Source organism: Daphnia pulex, chromosome 8 (assembly GCF_021134715.1).
Source record: "Daphnia pulex isolate KAP4 chromosome 8, ASM2113471v1".
NCBI lineage: Eukaryota > Metazoa > Arthropoda > Branchiopoda > Diplostraca > Daphniidae > Daphnia > Daphnia pulex.
In genome coordinates this window covers 5,350,015-5,370,968 of record NC_060024.1, presented here as the reverse complement: position 1 = coordinate 5,370,968, position 20,954 = coordinate 5,350,015, and the positions used below count along the sequence as shown (strand labels likewise).

The following is a 20,954-nucleotide window of genomic DNA, read 5'->3' as shown; positions in this document are numbered from 1 at the left end:
GAATACTGTCGATTCGAGGCAAAGGAAACGATTCTTTCTTTGTTATACTAGTTAATTTTCTATAATCCATGCAGAGTCTGATTCCTCCGCTTTTTTTTACGAGCACTACGGGTGCCGCCCATGGGGACACGGACGGTCTGATTAATTTGTTAACTAATAATTCTTGTAAAATACTTTCTAATTCTCTCTTGTTATTCTGATGTATTCGATTTGGTCATAATCGAATGGGTCCTTGTCCTTCCGTGTTAATATGGTGTTTTACTAGTCGTGTTTTTTCCCAATTCTCCTGTTTTAGTTGCAAACATTTTTCTTCTACTTTCTAAAAATTTAGTTATATTTTCTCTGTCTATTTCCGGCATTTCTTGTGGCAAATTGTTTTTAAAATCTAACGGGACGCTTGGTTCCTCGTCATCGGTACAAGAATTAATATTTTGTCTTCCAACTCTGCTGAAGTCTAAAGTTCCAATCAATTCGTATTTAGGCAAGGTTATTGGTTTATTAGTCTCGTTTACTATGACTATTGAAAAAAATGCTCCTTCATCTCCCTTATTGATAAAAGGATCTAAACGTAATCCGCTGTTGAGTCCCGGCCCTCTATTCAAATAAAACGCAAGATTGGGAGGAAGCTGTGCCCCATTCCCTTCCGATTCAACGACTGTGGTACTAAAAGGCGTGATCTTCGTCCTGCCATTATGGTTGGCGCAGAGTCGGGTAAAGTTGTCTTCTTGACCCTGTAAATTTTCCTCTCGCTTCCATCAATAATAAATTTATGCTCGTATAAAGCATCAAGACCTTAGATACATTCCTCGCTAATTCCATCGACGACGATAAAGTTCTGCAGAAGATTATCGCCTAAAACTGAGATTTCGAGGGTTATTAATCCTCTTGTAGTCAATCTGGTGTTCTCTAGACCGTATAAATCGACCGGGGCGTCAGCGTTATAATATTTGATTTCGTTTTTTATCCTATTAAATACACCAGTATTAATTAAACTTCTTCCGGCGCCACTGTCTAAAGGGCCGCTAAATTTTACGCTCCCCACTTGAATTTTTAGTCGAGTTGCTTTGTTTTTCTACTTTCTTTTACTTCATTAACAGTCTGTCGGGACTTCGGACAAGGCCCACCTTTTTGCCCAACGTTACAATTGGTGGTCTCTAGTTTCCCCGGTTCCAAGGATTAAGCTGCCCATCGGTTTTCTGTCCTGGGGGTCTATATATCCATTATATCCCGTTTGGGGTATTCTGCGTTTCCGGGCAGTCACGTGCCAAATGTCCGGTTTGTTTACATTTGAAGCAAGTGGGACCTTGTGGACCGAATCCGCACATTCGGTATTATGCGTTACTGGATTGCTTGCATTGGTTTTTGCACAATAAGCGCAATATTTAGCTTCCCTAGGTGGATATCTGTTTGCTTGATTATTCGGCTGGCCGCCGTATTTGGGTGGCGGCTGTGGCCCTTGGGTATTTCTTTCCACAAACTGATTGCTGTGATTGTGGCCCTGTTGATTATTCTGATTTTGGGGTGGGAAAACTGATTGATTGGGTACTACTGCCTGAGCTTGTAATTGGCTTACTTGATTCATTAATTTTGTCGTCTCTCTAGCTTGTTGCATCATGTCGTTCAATAATTTTTGATTATTTTTCGCAGTTATTTTTAATTCTTCTAGGTCGCGTTTAGTGTCGTCTATCGTTTGAACGTTAGAGTTAGTGGACACAGCATTAATAAATCCTTCCTCTCGTTTTTTCTGCTTTTTCTCTTCTTTCTTTTGTAGAAGGTCGCTTAATAACTTTTTTGGTTCTTTTCTGGGGCCATTTTCCATCCCTCTGCTTCCTTTTTTATTTCAGACAAAGCTTGAGAATTGGAGTTGGTAGATACAGTCCCCTCCATAAGTATGGGATCACCCCGCGCCGTTCCATAAGGCGGCGTGTATTTTTCATATGGGTTTTTCGGGTGGCAAAAATCGAAAAAATGACATAAATTCACCAAACTTGGGATTTATGTCATTTTACGTTTTTTCTATTGTCTGAATTTTTTTCAGATTTTTTCCCCTATTTTTTATGCCTAGAAAAGTGGCGCACAAAGTATCGGATCACTCCGACGCCGGCCGTGTTGTCTTATGGCGCAAATGGGCTTTTCATATTGCTAGGAGGAAAATTACTCCAATCAAAAATTTTTAAACTGCGTTTTATTGCACTTTTACTGGTCGGATAAGTTTTTAAACCCGATATCCTTGTTCCTGTTGTGTCAAGACTCTTCTTCTAAGTGTATTTTGGTTAAATTCTGATCTATTTTAATTTTGTCAGTAGATGGCGCTGACGTCGAAACTTTGAATTGAGTTTTGAAACACTTATATTGCTCGAATAATTTTTTAACCCGAAATTTTTGTTCCTCGTGTCAAGAAGCATCTTCTAAATATATTTTTGGTAAGATTCTGAGCTTGATTGATTTTCAAATATTTGGCGCCACTTTCGAAAATGAGCTTTTGTGACTGTTAGGTAGATTGGCACTGCAATCGAAAATTTTTAAAGTGCGTTTTGAAGCACTTCTACTGGTCGGATAATTTTTTAAACCCGATATTCGTGTTCCTCGTGTCAAGGAGCATTTGTATTTCCATAAGTTTCTGACCTACTTTGATGGTAACATATTAGTGTTAGTATTCTGCATTTCTCATTTTCATATCTTGAAACTCTGAACCAATTGAACGGTTACTGAGGGGCCCGACCCGACGAATAATCTGACCAGTTAATGGGTGTAAACATGATCAGAAGTCAATTTGTGAATTTTCCTTGCAGCAGTGTGTATTCGAAATTATTTCTCAAGTGCTGGCAATGAAGGCATGACATGAAAAGGAAATGCATAATCAGGCGAAACTGGAAAGAGCAACATTGGTAATGCCGACATTACCAACAGAGACAGAACCTCCCAAATTCGTTAGCAAACGACCGATATTTGAAAAAAAGGACAACAGAATTTATCGATAATAATATATCGTCTATCTCATAGACTATGAAACAAATAGAAAATTGAATGACATCATTGGGTCGCTTTTTACGAACGGACCAATTTAGGATGCCGTTCTTCAACAAATGAATATTGAATGGGAATTTTAGTTAATTATCCAAAAAATAAACAATTTTTAAGAAACAGATTCGTAAACAATATTGTCATAAGATATTTCATTGCAGCAGATGAATAACAATAGAAAACTTAATTTGATAACATTGGTGCGGATTGGGACTCGTTATTGTCGCTTCATGGATTAACATCGCAGTTGTGGCAGAGAAGGCAGTTGATAGTAGGAAATGAAGGGAAGCGCTAGGGAATGTTTTGTTTGGATAGGGAAAAAGAGTCGGGAAAAATCGGTTCGAGTGTCGAACTTATTGGCTGAGGTGGTGGAAATACGCCGGTGCTGAATTGAGCAATCCCATTCGTTGCTTCTGCTTCCGGTATTCCGTCATCTAAATTGAAGGACGAGTTTTAACTAATTTTAACTTAATTAATGATTCACTTGAAAAAGGCGATTTACCTGGTCCTTTTATTCGGTCAGTTGACGAGACAAAGTGGACACGAGAGATTGAGTCGTTTCAAGTTGAACTTGAAGTGAACGAATTTCGTTTTTCTCGGACTCTTCACCCTCGGCTGCCAAAGAGATAGCCCGTAATCGTGGAAACCATTCCAAGTTTTTGTCCTGTTAATAAAGACATGGGAGAAATGAGAAATGCTCAAAAGAACCTTTTAAAAAGATGGACTCACTTTGACCATGGCGTAGACGTATATTCATAGGACATCCTATGGATGACCATAGGATGTACTTTAGATCATCCATAGATAACCTCGAGACTTGGTATGGAACGGTAATTAAGATGTCCAAAACACATCCAAAGTACATCATTTGGGATCAACCTAAGATTATGGGTGGATATCCAATGGCCATCGTGTGCCACTAGGGATAGCTTTCACCCTACTAACACAGCGATGTACCATGGATATGACTGCAGCGTACTCCCAAGGATAAGGGAGATACAAACAGCATATCCATGGAATGCTTCATGGTGATCCTTATTTCCCCTTCCCCGCACGTACCATTTGTATGTCCCTTGAATATACCGGTTTGTGTATACACAGTATCCTTAAATAACATCCATCTTTGGATATGATTTCTGTCAGAAATTAAAAGATAAAAGTCTACCCCGAGACTTGAACTACTGACCTTCAATTCCGTAGCTCACCTCTCTAACCATTTGACCAACTGTTCATACATTTAAGGAACAAATGTTTGTGTGTATTGGAAATAGAGATATTCTTTAGCTTTTTCGTCCACTGTGTACCTTATATGGTTATACTGTGATGCACATTCTGTGTATGTACCAAATGGTATCACAACAAAATCATACCCCCGGGTATATTACTTTGACGTACAATCAGTATATTAATGAATATACGCTGGTGGATCTACGATGAATATTCTTTATTTCATCCCATCCTAGATCCGAATAAATTTATACCTACGCTATACTACCGCCCCCCAATTGTGACCTGGATGTATTCATCCCATATTAACCTACATCTTACATAAATTGGATGGGCCGTGTTAGTAGGGCAGGTCCAGTGAATTCGGTGGGATCTTTGACCCGTACAAGGACGATAAAATAAAGATAATGCCACATGTTGTGCTCGTGGAGGATGTAATCCTCGAAGCTGACGGCCTTATTGTTGAACTGGGAACGATCGAGGCCGCAGGTGAAACACGTGTTCTTCAAAATCTCCTCCTTTTGTTGCTTCTCGCTCCTTAAGATCGGGGAACGTGTCGATATCGATAGTGACACCGAAAATGAGATTAAGGACGATAATGATGACCACGAAGAAGAAGAGCATGTCGTAAATCACTCGAGCTCCAAACATTGGCTCCTAAAAATCCACAAACAAAAGAATCGTTATGGGAAGGGTACTAGACAAAATATTTCGCCAAGAACCTTGGAGAATCTTTAAAAATCTCTTACGCTTTTCTCTCCGGGGCAGCGAAAGTATAGGATCAGAATTTATTCGAAAAGTATTTTTTTTTTAAATAACGGAAAAGTCGGAAGGACATCTTTACCCTGCTGGATGGTGTCACCGATGCCTCCACCGTTACGCAAGCCTTGGTTTAGAGTAGTGGCGATGCACATGATGAGGGAATCGCAGGCTCTTTCTCGATTCTCACCACCACCACCACCACTGCCCTCTGCTTCTTCGATTTGGCTCATGAACGAATTAGTGGAACCGCCGGAACATCTAATATCGCCGGATGAACTGGATCCCGGGACGACAACTGTCACTGAGTCGCCGTCTACTCGACCAAAAAGTCGTCCTTGAAAAAAATGTACCTGGCAAAAATAAAAGAATTTCAATATGAAACATGGAAAAGTGACATGAAACTGAAATACCCGAGGATGGAGAACATGTAGACTAGGATGACAGCCAAAACGGCAGTGAGAACGATGGACCTGCCGTTTCGCGTCACTGAGTGGATGGCGTTGAGCAGCGTCTCCTCGCGGTAGACGACGTCAAACAAAAGGACGGAGAAGAAGAACGAATGGGTGGTGCTGAGTCCGAGGAAGAAAAATATGAGGTAAACGACAAGGTAGACAATCTCCGTGTCCGTGCAAATTTGTCTGACGCTCCGCTGGAATGTCCCGGCGTGACGGACAATTTCGATTGGCGCCGTGTGATTGGCGTAGTACTGCAGGGCCGCATCACCACCGACTCCGTCCATTGGCGGCGGTTTCATCATGGCGGCCAATTCTTTGTTGTGTTGCGCCAACTGGTGGCACAAAATGTAAATGTTGTGGCCGACCTCTTTGGGACTGGCCGCCTCTTCTCCACCGACCAACTTTTATTGGTGATAGGCTTTGCTGGCAACGTCCACCAATTTGCGAGGATACATGTTGTACAGGATCCTTTCTGCGTTCTCGCTGTCGCCACGACTCTTCATGACGGCCAGCAACAACTTGGAGGCGTTGTTTTTTAACTCCAAAACAAGATCCATTCTCCGTTGTCCTAAATAATTGATACAATAATTATTAGAATCAAATGGAATGAAAGGAAATTGTTACCTAATGGATTGATGTCGGTAAGAAGAAGAGCCGTGATGATGTCCAGTCCATTCGATTCGTGAGTGGCGATGCAGTTTTGGTCGTGACAAGGTCCTTGGCAATATTCCGTCAATGTTTCCAGGGTTTGGTTGATGAGGGCGACGTTGTTGCTCATTAATTTAGAGGCCGAGCAGACCTAGTTCGCCCGTCGTCGATCCGCAAATGCAGTCGAGGAACATGAGTGTCTCTGACACTAAATTGTAACTGTTTTTGTTGGACTGGGCCCGCAAAAAGTTCTGCAGGTCTCGATTGTGATTCTCGCACAGCAATTGCAGGAAGCGGAAGACGGGCAGCATTACCAGAACCTTGGCCGACAACTTGGACTCCATGGTCGAATCAGTTGCCGTAGTTAACTATAAGGGTGAATTAAATTTATTTTTTTGTAAGAATTTTAATTAAATCACGTTTTAAAGTTTTGTTGTACCGATTTGGGTTGTTGTTGTTGTCTCACCAAGTCCTCCAGCGTCGAGTTGACACTACTCAACGTCGTTGTAGTCGAATCATCCAGCCTGGAGCTGTTCCACGAGTCACTGTAAGGATCCATGCGCTCCCCTATACAGTGACGTTACAGTTTGAAGCTCTTGTGGACATTATGCGTTGATGTTTCATCTTCAAGTCGTACGGGAAATGATCCTTCATTTCATGAGAATGGTCCTTGAGCTTGTTGTTACCCGCCGAGGCCATTTCGGTCGTGTTGACCGACATGGTGAACCGGATTTCCGCTTGCGTCTCTCTGAATTTGTCGTGGAACACCTTGAAGAAGATGGCGCTCGTCTCGGCCGACTGCAATTTCGTGTATAGAGACTCTGCTGAATGACGGGGTTGCCGCCTTCCAGCAGGGCGATGCCCAACTGGACCGCTTCCATGAAAACGTTGGGCGATAACGACGACGACCGAAACAATCAAAAAGCAGAAAACAACTGTAAAACACTAAAACCCAACTAAATCCCGGTGAGAATCCACGACTGACTGTCTTACTGGTGGAAAATGAAAAGCGCTGATGTCACAACATCATAAAAATAGGAGAGAAATGAGGTCCGATTGATCCCATCTCTGTGCTCCTTCAAAAACACAAATCACACACAAAACTAGCATATGAATAAGGATGGCAAGAAACGCAAGAACTTTTCAGAGATAACGCTAAGCCCCAACTGACGAAACGATGAATGCCGCAATCCCGGGAACGCTCCCTCAATTATTGTAACAGAGAGAAACGGGAGGAAAGGGTTGAACGCGGCCATTTTTAAATTTAGTTACTCTCTCTTCCTCCACCACAACCCGAGAAGATATCCAATGGGCTACAGCAGAAGACGGCCGTTTTATCCCATCATCTAAAATGGCGGGAATTAGTTTCACTCAAAATGTTTTTCACGTTCCATCTGATGGTTTTCTCATAATTTAGTAAGCTCAGAACTAGTCTAATCACCCACGTAGAAATACATCATCCTGTTAGGAACACAGTGATTAAGCCTTGGTCCAAGAGCCGGAGGAGTACTACTATAGTCTGGGAAAATAAAAAGACTCTCAAAATGTGACAAGGACCGCTGGGCTATTTCAAGTAAGTCGCTTTTTTATTTCGATGATCCCATTTCAGATATTTTTTTATCAAAGTTTCTTTGCGTAAAAATCCTTCCAAAGGCGACAGCGTCAAACGGCATTTTAGGCTCAGCAACGAATTAAGAAAACAAATGGTGCAATGCTGTTTTGATCGATTTGTTTGAAATAAAAATTGGTTTTCCCAAGTCGCATTATCAAACTGCATAAGCGAAAGCCATAAATGTTGGAAGAGATTATATTGGGTGGCCGACGGCGGGGATGATTTTATCAAATGACGAACAAGATATGAAAAATGAGACCATAGGTGGTGCGTAAATCCTCCCATCTTGCGAGTGAGAAAATGCATTGGCATCTAATCAGTCCATTTCGTTGACTCGAGACTAACGGATTCATCGTAAAAGTGCATACGAACCATAAAAGTATAAGCAGTGTAGGGCAGCGACTAATTAGTGTCTTGAAACATTAGTGAATCAAAACTTATCTTGAGAACATGGAAAACTTCTTTAGAAGCATTCCAGGTATAGGGCAATATTTTGGTGGCGAGTATGAGCATAAGTTGCTCTTCGTGCCCGATGCTGATCACGAACCTGACGTGGATCACGAAGTATCGGAACCTGCGCTCTTTCGATTTTTACTCAACGAGGAAACTACGGAAGATATCAAAAGAGCAGAACAAGCTGAAATACCTGACATGCTGAAGGTTTTAAAAGACATCAAAAAAGAGTCGAAAATCACGGAATTTGAAACCCACCAGTGCAGCATTGGCAGCAGGGGAAATGCTATTAAAGTGTTTCACGTTTTCATCGTCTTCAAAACGACATGTGAAACAGATGGAGACTATTGGTGGTCACTAGAAAAGAACCGTGATTACATCGCTTTGCAACGATCACGCAACAAAAATAACGTCAAGGACAAGTGTTATGATCAAGTGCGAAGTAAAGTGAAACCCATTGTCGAAAATTTGGAAGGAAAAGGTACGATTCAATATCTTTTAGCATTACTTTGGGCCCATCAGGTCATTCCAGAAAAGTACAACATCTTGAACTCAAACTGCCAGTCTTTTGTCACTTTCATCAGTCAACAAATTACTCAAGAAGAATACGAATACAAGGGTTATTTCAAATGCTCCCCTCCTCCTGAAAATGGCCGCAACAAAAAAATGTTGGATTTAATTGTTATCCTTAGGGGTCGTTCAGATTGGTCCCCTTTATTTACTGTAATTCAAATGGAAAATATCGATCTTCTTGATAAAATGATCGACAGTGGTAAGTACGACATCAACGCCTTCTACAATGAATATACTCCGCTCCACTATGTGATTATGTATTCGAAATCCAAAATGGTCAAACATCTTCTGAAACATCCACTGAATGCCAACCCAACGACGCGTGACGCATACGGGAAAAGCGCCCTTCAATTGGCGGTCACGACCACAATGAAAGCAGAGATCATCAATTTGCTCCTAGCTCATCCCAAAGTCAAGATTGACGATGTAGACAGAGATGGACACACTGCTCTCCATTTGGCCGCTTCTGTCTCCAACGTCATCGCTGTTCAAAAATTATTAGAAAATGGAGCCAATCCTACCATTTACGACAAAGAAGGTCTGTCTCCTCTTCATGTGGCAGTAGGAGAAAGAGACGGTAACGAGATCATTGATTTGCTCCTAGCACATGACAAAGTTAATGTTGACGATGTAAACGAATTCGGAGAAACTGCGCTTCATGCTGCCGCTTACGCATCCAACGTTATTGCTGTCAAACGCTTGATAGAAAAAGGAGCCAATCCCAACCTTTTCGACAAAGACGATCTGTCCCCTCTTCACGTGGCAGCCCTGCAAAATAACGGTAACCCTATGATTGATCTACTCTTAGAAGCTCAAAAAGTCAACGGGATGGGCGATGTAAACTATAGAAATGGATGCGGATGGACTGCACTTCATTATGCCGCCGAATCATCCAATGAAATCACTGCCGAGCATTTGATCGTAAAGGGAGCAGATGTCAATTGTAGAGACAATAATGGCATTACTCCACTTTACCTGGCTGCACTCAGCGCAAAGGACATGAAAATCGTCGACTTGTTACTAATGAATATGAAAGAAGGAGACCTGAGCCGGTATAAAAACGATAAAATACTTTTCAATTTGGTCAAGGAAAACATGCACGGACTAGCAGTGGAAATTGGTGATCGGTTTTCGAAAAAGGGCATCAAACCTGCGAGTACCGATACTGACGAGTGGACTGAAGAATCAGACGAGGCAACAGGCGTTACAGATCCTTCAATTAACTTGACTATATTTGATGGCCTTCGAATAGCGACAGCCAAGAATTCACAGGAAATGGATGAAATTCTGAAAGAAGGAAATTTCGATTTCAACCGCTGCATCAATCAAGATGGGGAAACTCCACTTTTTTTCGCAATACGCGCCAACAACGTGAATTGGGTTAGACTTTTGCTGGAAAAGGGAGCCGATCCCACCATACGCAACAACATAGGCCTCACTCCATTTCACGTGGCGGTGGATAACGCTAAAGATTTCGAAATTCTCAATTTACTTCTGGCAAACGAAAAAGTTGACATAAATGAAACTAGAGATCAACAGGGATCGACTGCCCTCCATTATGCAATTACAGCATCCAACGTGAATGTCGCTCGCTTCCTGTTATCAAAAGGAGCCAACCCCAACATCGATTATGAGAATGGATCCACTATACTCCACGAAGCGGTATTTCTTGCTAAAGACATGGACGTTGTCGAGTTGCTCTTGAATCATGAAGACGTGGATGTCCACTGCTTGGACAATAAGGGGCGAAATGCACTACATTACGCAAGGAAAAACAAGAGAGGGCTCGTCGAAAGAATTGTCAAACGATTGAAAGAGAAAGGCGCTCTGGAAAGAGGAAGCAAATTGCTCAAAAGAAACAATGAATATTTCAAAAAACATATGCGTGTTTTCAGCAATCGAAGGCCCCGAAAAGTTGAAAACTTTTTAAGCGACGGTACAATACCAATTGAGGACAAAATCGATAAAATATCGGAGGAATATCTGCTTTCAGCTATCAAAGACTCAGACGTAGAAAGTGTTCGTCTCCTATTGAAAAATGGAGCAGATATCAGAGCATGGGAAGAAACGGGAGCGAATGCACTTAATTTTGCATCATTTTTGGCAAAGACGACGGATGTCATCGACGCCATTCTGGAAACGGGAAAATTCGACATCAACGGAGGTGACAGAGAAGGAGTGACACCTCTCCATTTTGCAATCATGGGAACAAACTTGGAAACGATTGCTCGTCACCTGATTCAAAAAGGAGCCGACCCAAACATTGCCAACAAGAGAGGCAACACCGCACTTCACTTTGCGGCCCTTTATGCAAAAACAATCGAAACAATCACTTTAATCCTGGAAAATAAACAAGTCGATATCAATCACCGTGACGAACTTGGAAGAACTGCTCTACATTACGCAATAGAGAAAAAAAACGTGGAGATGGCTCGCTATTTACTGGAAAAAGGAGCCGATCCCACCATACGCAACAATGAGGGCAACAATTCATTTCATTTAGCAGCACAATACCTGGCAGACACCGATGTTCTCAATCTCATGCTGCAAAACGAAAAAAAGATCGAGATTGACGGAAGGAACAAAACAGGAAGGACTGCCCTTTATTTCGCAATGACGGCATCCAACGTGACTGTCGCTCGCTTCCTGTTAGCAAGAGGAGCTGATCCCAATGGCGTCGATGAAAAGGGTGTCACTCCACTTCATGTAGTGGTAATGTTTGCCAAAGACATGGACATTGTCGACTCTCTAAGAAACGCTGTGTTCTAAAAGGAAACTAATGTTTTGCTATATCTAAACATGACTTGTTTGTCACCTCCTCCGACACACGATGTTTAGAAATTTTTTTCGAAACAAAAATGATTCCCCCCAACCAAACACATTTGTTTTCTTTTGGTTTTTAACCTAACCGCCCCGAAAGAACCCCAGGCTATGCTGGAAGCCATGGCCTTGTTATCCCTCCCCTTATTTGCATATTTCTCGAAATTCTTACAAAATTTTATTTACATAAATAAATGAATTAACTTTAAAGTTGAATACCTTAATTTGCAGCTAATGCATTTATACCTAATTTGGTAAAAATCTAATCCTCTGCATCCTCTATATATTCATTTTATTAGATTAAAAAAATTCATTGAGGGGACAATTCCAAACATAGTTTCAAAAAAGCCATAAACAACTTTTTCAAATAACTACGATTCAAGAGATTAAGTACTTTAAGTCCCAAAAGTACTATCAGTCAACATACTTTAATACAATTAGTGTAAAAGCAACTTTTCATTAAGTACTGTTTCTTTCGTATGCTATATGTATGCGTATTGCCTAAACATACGTAACGTGCATAGGCACGGTGCGTGAAATGGCCTATACATATAGTTTGTCCGTCGATATAGTTGACTAAGCATATCTATGCATCGAGTGTGTCGCCAAATGGCTCACATAATGTTTTTTAATTCATTTGTGTGGTGTGTGTGATGGGTGCTACGAAGCGAATTGGAAGTGATGTTTGGATATTCGGAAAAATTTTCAAAGGTCTTAACGCCCATCGTCGAATATGCCATGATTGTGAAGGATTCAAAAAATATCTAGAATGGCACAGTGGATCAGCATCGAACTGGGACCCGGGAGTCCCGAGTTCAATACCTATCGCAGTCATATCAAATAAGTGGCACCGGGCTTTTATTAAGTATGTTGAATAATTATTCTACCGCCGCTGTGTGATAATTGGACGAAACAAGCCGTTGATAATTTTCTGCTAGGACTAGGATGTATACAAACTAAAGATAAGGTTTGCAATAAACTTGATTATCAAACCAATTCACGCGATGTATACTTATTTCATTTGTTGATGTTTCAAAATGTTTGTTTTTTACATCCCGCCAAAGAGATGCAAAAAGTTAACATTTTTACCTTTTCTTAACACAATGTTTAGTTAAATCATGTGTCGTTTAATGAGGGGCGTTTATTAGATTTAATGTCAAAAGTGGCGCGAAGGTAAAAATGAGAAAAAGAAATTTACTCCATTTTTTAAACTTTGTGTTTCCGTTTTGAAAACATAGAATTTAGAATATTTTCAAAGCATGGTCATGTTTTCCTTTTTCAACACAGCGTTTCTTAGAGAGGAGTTACTCCTCAGTCACAAAGACACGGATGTCAACTTAATGGACGATGACGGGCGAAATGCGCTTGATTTCGCGATGGACAACATGTTCGGGCACGATGAAACAATTGTTAAACTTCTAAAAGAAAAAGGCGTCGTCTCTCAAACTGTAAATTGCCTTAACGACGAAAAAGTCGAAAATGATGTAACATCCGAGCATATTGTGGAAATGCTAGCAGGCGCAATCGTAGATTCGGACGTGAAATTTGTTCGTTTACTGACACAAACCGGAACAGATATTAGCACTGTGTCTTGGGGAGAAGGAGGATGGAATGCACTTCATAAAGCATCGACCGTTGCAAAGACGACGGACATACTTGACGTCATTCTGGAAACCGGTAAATTCGACATCAATTATCGTGACGAAGAGGGCAGAACTGCTCTTCATTTCGCATTAAATGCCAAAAACATGACTACTGCTCGCTATTTGCTGGAAAACGGAGCCGATCCCACAATTCGAGACAAGAATGAAGTCACTCCATTTCACTTGGCGGCCAGTCATGCAACAACAACTGACATAATCAAGCTGATCCTGAAAGGTTCCCTAGTCGATATTAGTAGTCGTGACGACGATGGAATGACCACTCTCCATTACGCAATAGAGGCCAGCAACGTGATTACTGCTCGCTACTTGTTGAAAAAAGGAGCCGATCCCACTATCCGCGACTACAACGACTATTACACTCCATTTCACTGTGCAGCAATTAACAGCAAAGAGTCCGATATGCTCGATCTACTTCTGAAAAGTGAGTACGTTGATATCAATGAAACTAGATGTCGACGGGGATCAACTGCTCTTCATTTCGCAATTACAGCATCCAACCTGACAGCAGCACGCTTCCTGTTAGAAAAAGGAGCCAACCCCAACGTCGTTGATGAGAATGGACTCACTCCACTCCATGAAGCGGTATTTCTTGCTAAAGACATGGACATAGTCGAACTGCTCCTCAATCACAAAGACACGAATGTCAACTTATTGGAAAACTCAGGAAACAATTCGCTACACTACGCAAAGTACAACAAGCACGGACTAAGTGAGGGAATTGCCAATCGATTGAAAGAAAAAGGCGCCATCAGTGTCGAAGAAGAAATATTTCAAGATAATTTGCTTGACGAATACTCAGGGGAAGAGACCAACGATGAGAATATGGTAAATAAGGCAGTTCTAAACATGGCAATCGTAGATTCGAACATGGTAATGGTTCGTTTTCTGATAGAAACAGGAGCCGATATTAGCACTGTGACATGGGGAGAAGAAGGATGGAATGCACTTCATGCGGCATCGATTGGTGCAAAGAAGACAGAACTACTTGACGTCATTCTGGCAACCGGTAAATTCAACATCAATGATGCTGACGTAAATGGAATGACCGCTCTCCGTTTAGCATTAGGTGCCGAAAACATGACCACTGCTCGATACTTGCTGGGAAAAGGAGCTGATCCCACTCTAAGTGACAATGAAGGCATTTATCCACTTCACTTGGCGGCCCGTTTAGCAACAACAACTGACATAATTAGTCTGATCCTGAAAGGTTCCCTAGTCGATATAAATAGTCGTGACGTCAGTGGAATGACCGCTCTCCATTATGCAACAGGGGCCAGTAACATAATCACTGCTCGCTACTTGCTAGAAAAGGGAGCCGATCCCACCATACGCGACAAGAATGAAGTCAGTCCATTTCAATTGGCAGCAATGTTCAGTAAAAACTCGGATATTCTCGACTTACTTTTGGCATACGAAAAAAAAATTAATATCGACGAAAGGAACAACGCTGTTGGAATGACTGCCCTCCACATGTCAATTATGTACTCCAACGTGACTGCCGCTCGCTTCCTATTATCAAAAGAAGCCAACCCCAACGTCGCTGATGAAAATGGAGTCACTCCACTTCATTTGGCGGCAACGTTGGCAAAAGATATGGCCATTGTCAAATTACTCGTCAACCACAAAGACACGAATGTCAACTTGTTGGACAATAAAGGAAACAATGCGCTTCATTACGCAATGGACAACATGCACGGGCTCGGCGAAGAAATTGTCAATCTGTTGAGGAAAAAAATGGCCGCGAAGGCAGAAGGAAGCAACTACAAACCGAAGAAAATTGCGGCATTGGTACCAGGTCTCATCGAAGAAGATTCGTACGTGAAAACGATTCGCTTCTTGATAGAAAATGGACAAGATGTCAGCGCATTGACGTGGGGAGAAAACGGAGCGAACGCACTTCACCTGGCGGCAGCTAATGAAGAAACGACTGAACTCATCGACATCATACTGGAAACCGGGCAATGCAATATCAACGGAGTTGACAGCGACGGAAGGACGCCACTCCATTACGCAATTAACAGACCCGACCCTGTTACAATCAATGCTCGTCGTCTGATCAAAATGGGAGCCAATACCAACATTGCTGACAAGAACGGAGTCACACCTCTTCACATGGCGGCGAGAAATGCAGAAACGATGGACCTCATCGAGATTTTTCTCAAAACTGAGAAACTGAATGTTAACGACTACGACCACAACGGACTTACTGCTTTCGCTTATGCTCGATCCAACAAACACGGACTAGGACAGAGGATTATCGGTCGTCTGAGGGAATCTGGCGCAAACGAATGGTAAGAATTTATATTCTGTTCTTAATCTAGTTTCTTCCAACTCCTAAATAGGGAAATCTTGTGAAAAATGATGCTGGCAGTAGCAACATTTACAAAAATAACAACAAAATGACTTTTTAAATCGGCATTCCTTTATATTGTCAGCCCTTATGGCATGTGTACCTAAACAAAGTTTAAAGAGGCGACTATGCTAAATGTTACATTTATTCGTTATTGGCTTTTCTCTGTATGCCAATGTTCTTTAGACGAGTTGAGGTATCAACAATCAAAGTAAGTGTGACGTTGCGCTATCTTAGCGTACCCGAGTCCCTTTCTTAAGCTTGGAGCAACGTCAACCAACTACTTAATTCTAAAATTCGTGTATAATGTTGTATACCTGCATCCCGACCTGCACAGTATGTATAAACTCCTATAAATTCATAAAGAATCAATCTGAATTTGCGCTATCATTCTTCACTTCGTCAGCCAACTCATATTTTAATGCTACGGTCAGGTGCGCTGTTGTCTGACGTTGCGCTATCGTAATGGGCCTCTTAGTGTAGTAAAGTATCTCCCGGAGCAACGTCAGGCCCTTTTAATTCTGACGTTTGCTACCCTCTACTGCTAGGCTATTACCCCCGTCATAGGCGCTGGATCAAAATCATTGGACATATGAAACTAATGCTTTAATTTTTAAAAGTGTCCAAAAAGAAAAATAAAGAGAATTTCCGGAGAATTTCTTCCTGGCGGGATTTGGCAAAACATTCATACAGTATTTAAGCGGGATCCTGTTATAGTATTATAAAGCTGTAAGAATGGAATGGGATGCAATATGATAGCGCAAAGTCAGACTACAGCGCCTAGCGGCCTGACGTAAATTCAGCATGGTCTTAAAGAGAGGCTCAGCGGTAGGATTAGATTAGGATCAGAGATTCGGGTAAGCAACGCAAACGCTCCAGCAATATATAATGTAGGAATATATAGCGCAACGACAGATTGATTCTCTCTAAATTCATAGGAGTTTAAACATATTATGGTAGTATAAAACATTATACATGAATTGTAGCATTAAGTAGTTATTTGACGTTGCTCAAAGCTTAAGAAAGGGACTCGGTTGCGCTGGGATAGAGCAACGTCAGACTGCAGCGACGAAGTGAAGTAGGATAGAGACGATAGAGAACGTCAGATTGATTCTCTCTGACATATTATGCAGCTATTACGGTATCATTAAGCTATTATGGTTCATTAACGTTGCTCCAAGCCTCCAGCATAGCTATGCGCTGGCATAGCGCAACGTCAGACTGCAGCGCACCTAGCGGCCTGACGTTGCTCCAAGCCTCCAGCATAGCTATGCGCTGGCATAGCGCAACGTCAGACTGCAGCGCACCTAGCGGCCTGACGTTGCAATAGCCAAAATACACTATAGCAACGTCAGCCTGACGTTGCAATAGCGACGACCGTTGTTCGATGACGTTCCATGAGCAGACCCGGGCCTGAGTGTCAGAATCATGGTCAGAACGTCGGCCCGAACTGTCAAAATGTCAAGTAATAATTTAAAAAACTTCTAGTTTGACAATCAAATCGACCTAGCAGACAGAATGTGAGAATACGTAAAACCGCTGACCGGCCACCATTCTGATTTCTGACGCAAAAGACTAGTTGTGGCTTTCAGCCGCTTGGTTCGCTGGTAATGCCGTGCCGCGTTTGAGCGGGTTTATTAAGCTCTTTGTTGAAGATTAATTTGAACGTTGATTATTAGTATTACACACGTCATGACGACATCCGTGTTGATGAAATGGGCTAATACGTTTACGTTGACGTCGGTTTATGTGTCGTCGTCGACTTAAGAACAAAATCAATTTGTGGGCAGTTATTGTTTACCCATCAATTGTGTAGTCGATCCGGCCATCTTCAATGATTAATTCCTGTAGAAATTCAATATTTCTTTTTAAATGACGTCGATATTTGTTTTTCTTTCTTCCTCGATTTTGTTTTGAATCGAATTATTTTCTGTCCGTCCTAATACAAAAGCAATCGCAACGTGTGTAATTACGACTCCAGTGAATATAAGGAGTATTAGCTAGATAAAACTCTTCTCTTTGTATAAACGATATTCAACTTTTTTTTATTAGTCATATCCAGCCCCGCATCCAGCAGCAACTGATGAGAGTTTGCAAGCCAAAAGAATCAAGAATAATACAGACATTCTAATTATAGTTTTGCATTATACCTCGTTATGATTTGCTGAACTCTTTGCAATAATGATAAACATATCAGACGATATCAGATTAATTTACCATCGGAAACAGTTGATTTATTGCTTAATTTTTTTTATTGGATATGGTATATCAGTTAAAGTTACTATTTTTGACAATCTCACACAAACTTTCGACTCAATTTGCCATTGGAGAAGTCGCACGAAACATATTTCCATCAAATGCCAAATCAAAATTTGTTTTTTGTTCTTTTGCGCGTCGGCTGTCACTCTATACTTTGAACACATCATCTTCTTCGACTAACCAGCCAACAAAAGTAGTATGTTGATAACCAGTTGCGTCATTAATAGCTCCGGCTACCAAGAACAGTGTTATTTGGTCTCCTTTTTTAAGCTGCAAAGTGGATTGGTGTGCAATTGTATCATAAGTGGTGTGGCCATATGCCTGTGCAATCTTAACGCCATTCAACTGAAAATCAACGCGTCCAGCATTGGTTCCTTGAATGACACTAGCAATAGCAGAAAAACCAAAAAAATATTTCCCTGGTCTCGGTGCTGTGAATATTCCAGTTAAAGGGTCCATAGCATTCCCCACATTAGTTCTTGTGTTTTCGAATGGAATGACAGTGTTATTAGTTGAGTAAGTCGTAGTCCTCTGTACATGGAAATATGCAGATGATGATTTAACATCAGCAAAGCCAATCCACGTTTCAAATCCTATTGCGTAAAACCTTTGATATTATTTCATGCTGATTAAGTTCAATTCAAGTCTGAACAAACCTGTGTCGGTTGAAGCTTTGCTAAATTCACAATATACTGTTTCCACTTGAGACGCGCCCTTGATCAAGTACAAGCCGTTGAGCGCCGTTGAGGACATGACCGATCTGCCACAATTCCACGCAAGAGGTTGGCATCCCGTCGACCAACTTCTGACCGGAGCATTTCAATTTTCCTAAAGTGTGAATGCCACTCGACGCTGCAGGGGTCGTTCTTCCAAAATTCAAACGTGTGATGGGCAAACTTTCCTTCGCAGTTATCTCACCTGTTTAAAATCCAAAACATATTTGAAACGCGTTCAATAAAATAAATTCTGTTTTGTTTTCCAATATTACCTTCGTCGACTAAGTCAACAGGAACGATCGCGTCACAGTTGCAGTTTTTGCTAGGATCGACACAGGTCTTTGAAATTCCGCACGAACACATATGTGTGGAGTTATCGCTCCCGTTCCAGTAATATTGCTCGTTACCGTTCCGGTCATTCCACCAGGAATATTCGACGCCATCAAACTGCAGAGGAGCTGAGTAGCACTCGTACTGTATACTGACATAAAATTTAATTGACGAATAAAATATCATGATCGACGAATTATTTTTTGAAAAGAACCTTAATCGACTGGCGACAATCTGATGAAAGTTGTGTAAGGGCTGTGATCTGTTTTAATGATGCTTGGTACACGATTGGTTTCGTATAACAGCCAGGATCTGTGCAATGGCCGACGTTTGTCGATGCTTCGGTGTCGTGTCCAATAATTGTCGTTTCCTGTCGAATAGAAAACGCAGCTTACAGTGAAAATTGTGTACCATAAATATCAAGATAAATATAAAACGGTCAGCAATTATATAGGTAATAGGCTATATTTCATACCTGAAGACATGTCGCAATTTACTTGAATGGGATCGTCTCCAACACCTTGGCCGTCGGGATCGATCCAGTAAACGCCGGTGGACAATGAAGGGTCAGCCAATCGGGCTTCATGACAAGATCTTGGAATTCCACCTTTAGATGAGGCGACATCACCCGTATTATGTAAATCTTTTTCGCTGTCGCTGACCTTCATTTTTAACTGTCAAATTTCCTCTTTCAGTCGGTCAAATTGAATCTCAACGGCACCAACAAAGTCCTCGAATCGAGTTTTCAAAGTTTCCTGCAATTAAAAAATTTTATGTATATTATAATTAATACTAAAATGTTTGTATTAAGCAGTTTCATACGTAGTCTAAACGGAGATTGGTGTCGTCTTTAGTTGACGGCAAGTAACTTGGATGTTGGGCGCCTGCCACGGTTACAAAAAAAGCACAGAAGAAGACAAGTGTCTTTCTCTGATACGATGACTGGCTGCTGGCCATTTTCTTCACAAAATATCGAATGGGTTCTCCTTTATACTTTGTTACAGTGGTTTCCTTTTTATAGACTTAAATAGAGAGCAGCCGGACTTTATCTGTTGGCCAATCATGTAAATGCCGATCCCTTGCTTCGCGCGCGAGTTTCCCGATAGGGTTTTTTTTTGCGGAGTTTGTGTCTTTTTAGCTTTGGGTTCGATGTTTTTGTTCGATTAATCGTTTTATAGGGAATAAAAAAAAGCCCATAACAATAGGAACGGGAAAAAAAAATTGCTAACCGAAATGAATCTGCCCCAAAAATTAAAAACCCACGCGCGAGTTTGACTCGAAAGTATGGGGTGTGACAACTTTCTTTATTGACACGACACAGCAATGTTGGGTCATGTATGTTGACATATTGGTATAGCTGATGTGATATTTCCACCAATCAACAAATTCTCATGAAACATTTTAATGGCATTAAAATAGATTCTTGAATGTGGAGGGAACCCTTATGATGCAGTGTCATTGGCTGAGAAATCGGCTCTTTTTTTGCAACACAAATTCCATCTATTAAAATAGCAACCATGGACGGATATCAACCTGATGTGGAGCTCTCAGATGATCCTTATGATACCAAGAGACTAAACACAAGAGAACATTCCTTGTGTATGGCATGCCGTGGGGACAATCTGTTTCCTTAAAATTGGAAGCTTAAATTTTAAAAAATACTTATTTAAATATTAAAGTAAATGCTTAATTACATTCAATTCTCTTATCTTTCTATTAACTTTTAATGTGTTTAAGTCTTAAATTTAAAAATAAAATTTTCAATGTTGAACGCTAAAGTAGAAGTCTATCGCTGAAATTTGAAGTCTCAAGTATGTGAATTCGGTGTCTACTAGCGCCACCTATCAGTGAAAATACATACTCAAAAGGGCAATAGCTGTATTTAGGTATTGTTCACTATTCTGCGGAATGTCGCGGGAGCACAAATCGAACAAGTCCTTCAAACTTTGATTTCGTTTACCGTCGTAAAATTACGAGTTCTAATTCGCCAGCCAGTTCGAAACGAGCACCCAACGTGTGACCTATTAACATGGGAACGTATTTCAAAAAATTGCACATCAG

At 41.2% G+C, this 20,954-nt stretch overlaps 2 protein-coding genes, 2 long non-coding RNA genes and 1 pseudogene across 5 annotated transcripts; 2 read left to right on the top strand and 3 right to left on the bottom strand.

Moving 5' to 3' along the window:
• Positions 1-2,761: 2,761 nt before the first annotated feature.
• LOC124199389 lies at positions 2,762-3,953 on the bottom strand. Its single transcript, XR_006876822.1, has 3 exons — positions 3,754-3,953; positions 3,527-3,688; positions 2,762-3,458 (listed from the first exon to the last, which is right to left on the bottom strand). It is a non-coding gene; the product is annotated as an uncharacterized LOC124199389 (long non-coding RNA).
• Positions 3,954-4,607: 654 nt separating this feature from the next.
• Positions 4,608-8,088, bottom strand: LOC124199388 (annotated as a pseudogene).
• On the top strand, positions 8,068-11,523 carry LOC124200561 (putative ankyrin repeat protein RF_0381). The gene has a single exon (XM_046596828.1). It carries the CDS (start codon positions 8,179-8,181, stop codon positions 11,521-11,523), a length of 3,345 nt encoding a protein of 1,114 aa, XP_046452784.1. The 5' UTR covers positions 8,068-8,178.
• A 1,358-nt stretch (positions 11,524-12,881) lies between these two features.
• On the top strand, positions 12,882-15,669 carry LOC124199387 (serine/threonine-protein phosphatase 6 regulatory ankyrin repeat subunit B-like). Its single transcript, XM_046595193.1, has one exon. The coding sequence runs from the start codon at positions 12,915-12,917 to the stop codon at positions 15,531-15,533; it is 2,619 nt and encodes an 872-aa protein (XP_046451149.1). The 5' UTR covers positions 12,882-12,914; the 3' UTR covers positions 15,534-15,669.
• Positions 15,670-18,592: 2,923 nt separating this feature from the next.
• On the bottom strand, positions 18,593-19,927 carry LOC124199386. Of its 2 annotated transcripts, none has more exons than XR_006876820.1 (4): positions 19,716-19,927; positions 19,108-19,648; positions 18,836-19,044; positions 18,593-18,765 (listed from the first exon to the last, which is right to left on the bottom strand). It is a non-coding gene; the product is annotated as an uncharacterized LOC124199386 (long non-coding RNA). The 2 variants fall into 2 exon arrangements; XR_006876819.1 differs by having other exon boundaries at positions 18,836-19,037.
• Positions 19,928-20,954: the final 1,027 nt, after the last annotated feature.

What these genes read in the sequence shown, in the direction of transcription:
- LOC124200561 (XM_046596828.1), top strand. Translation starts at nt 8,179, where the DNA reads ATGGAAAACTTCTTTAGAAGCATTCCAGGTATAGGGCAATATTTTGGT.
- LOC124199387 (XM_046595193.1), top strand. Translation starts at nt 12,915, where the DNA reads ATGGACGATGACGGGCGAAATGCGCTTGATTTCGCGATGGACAACATG.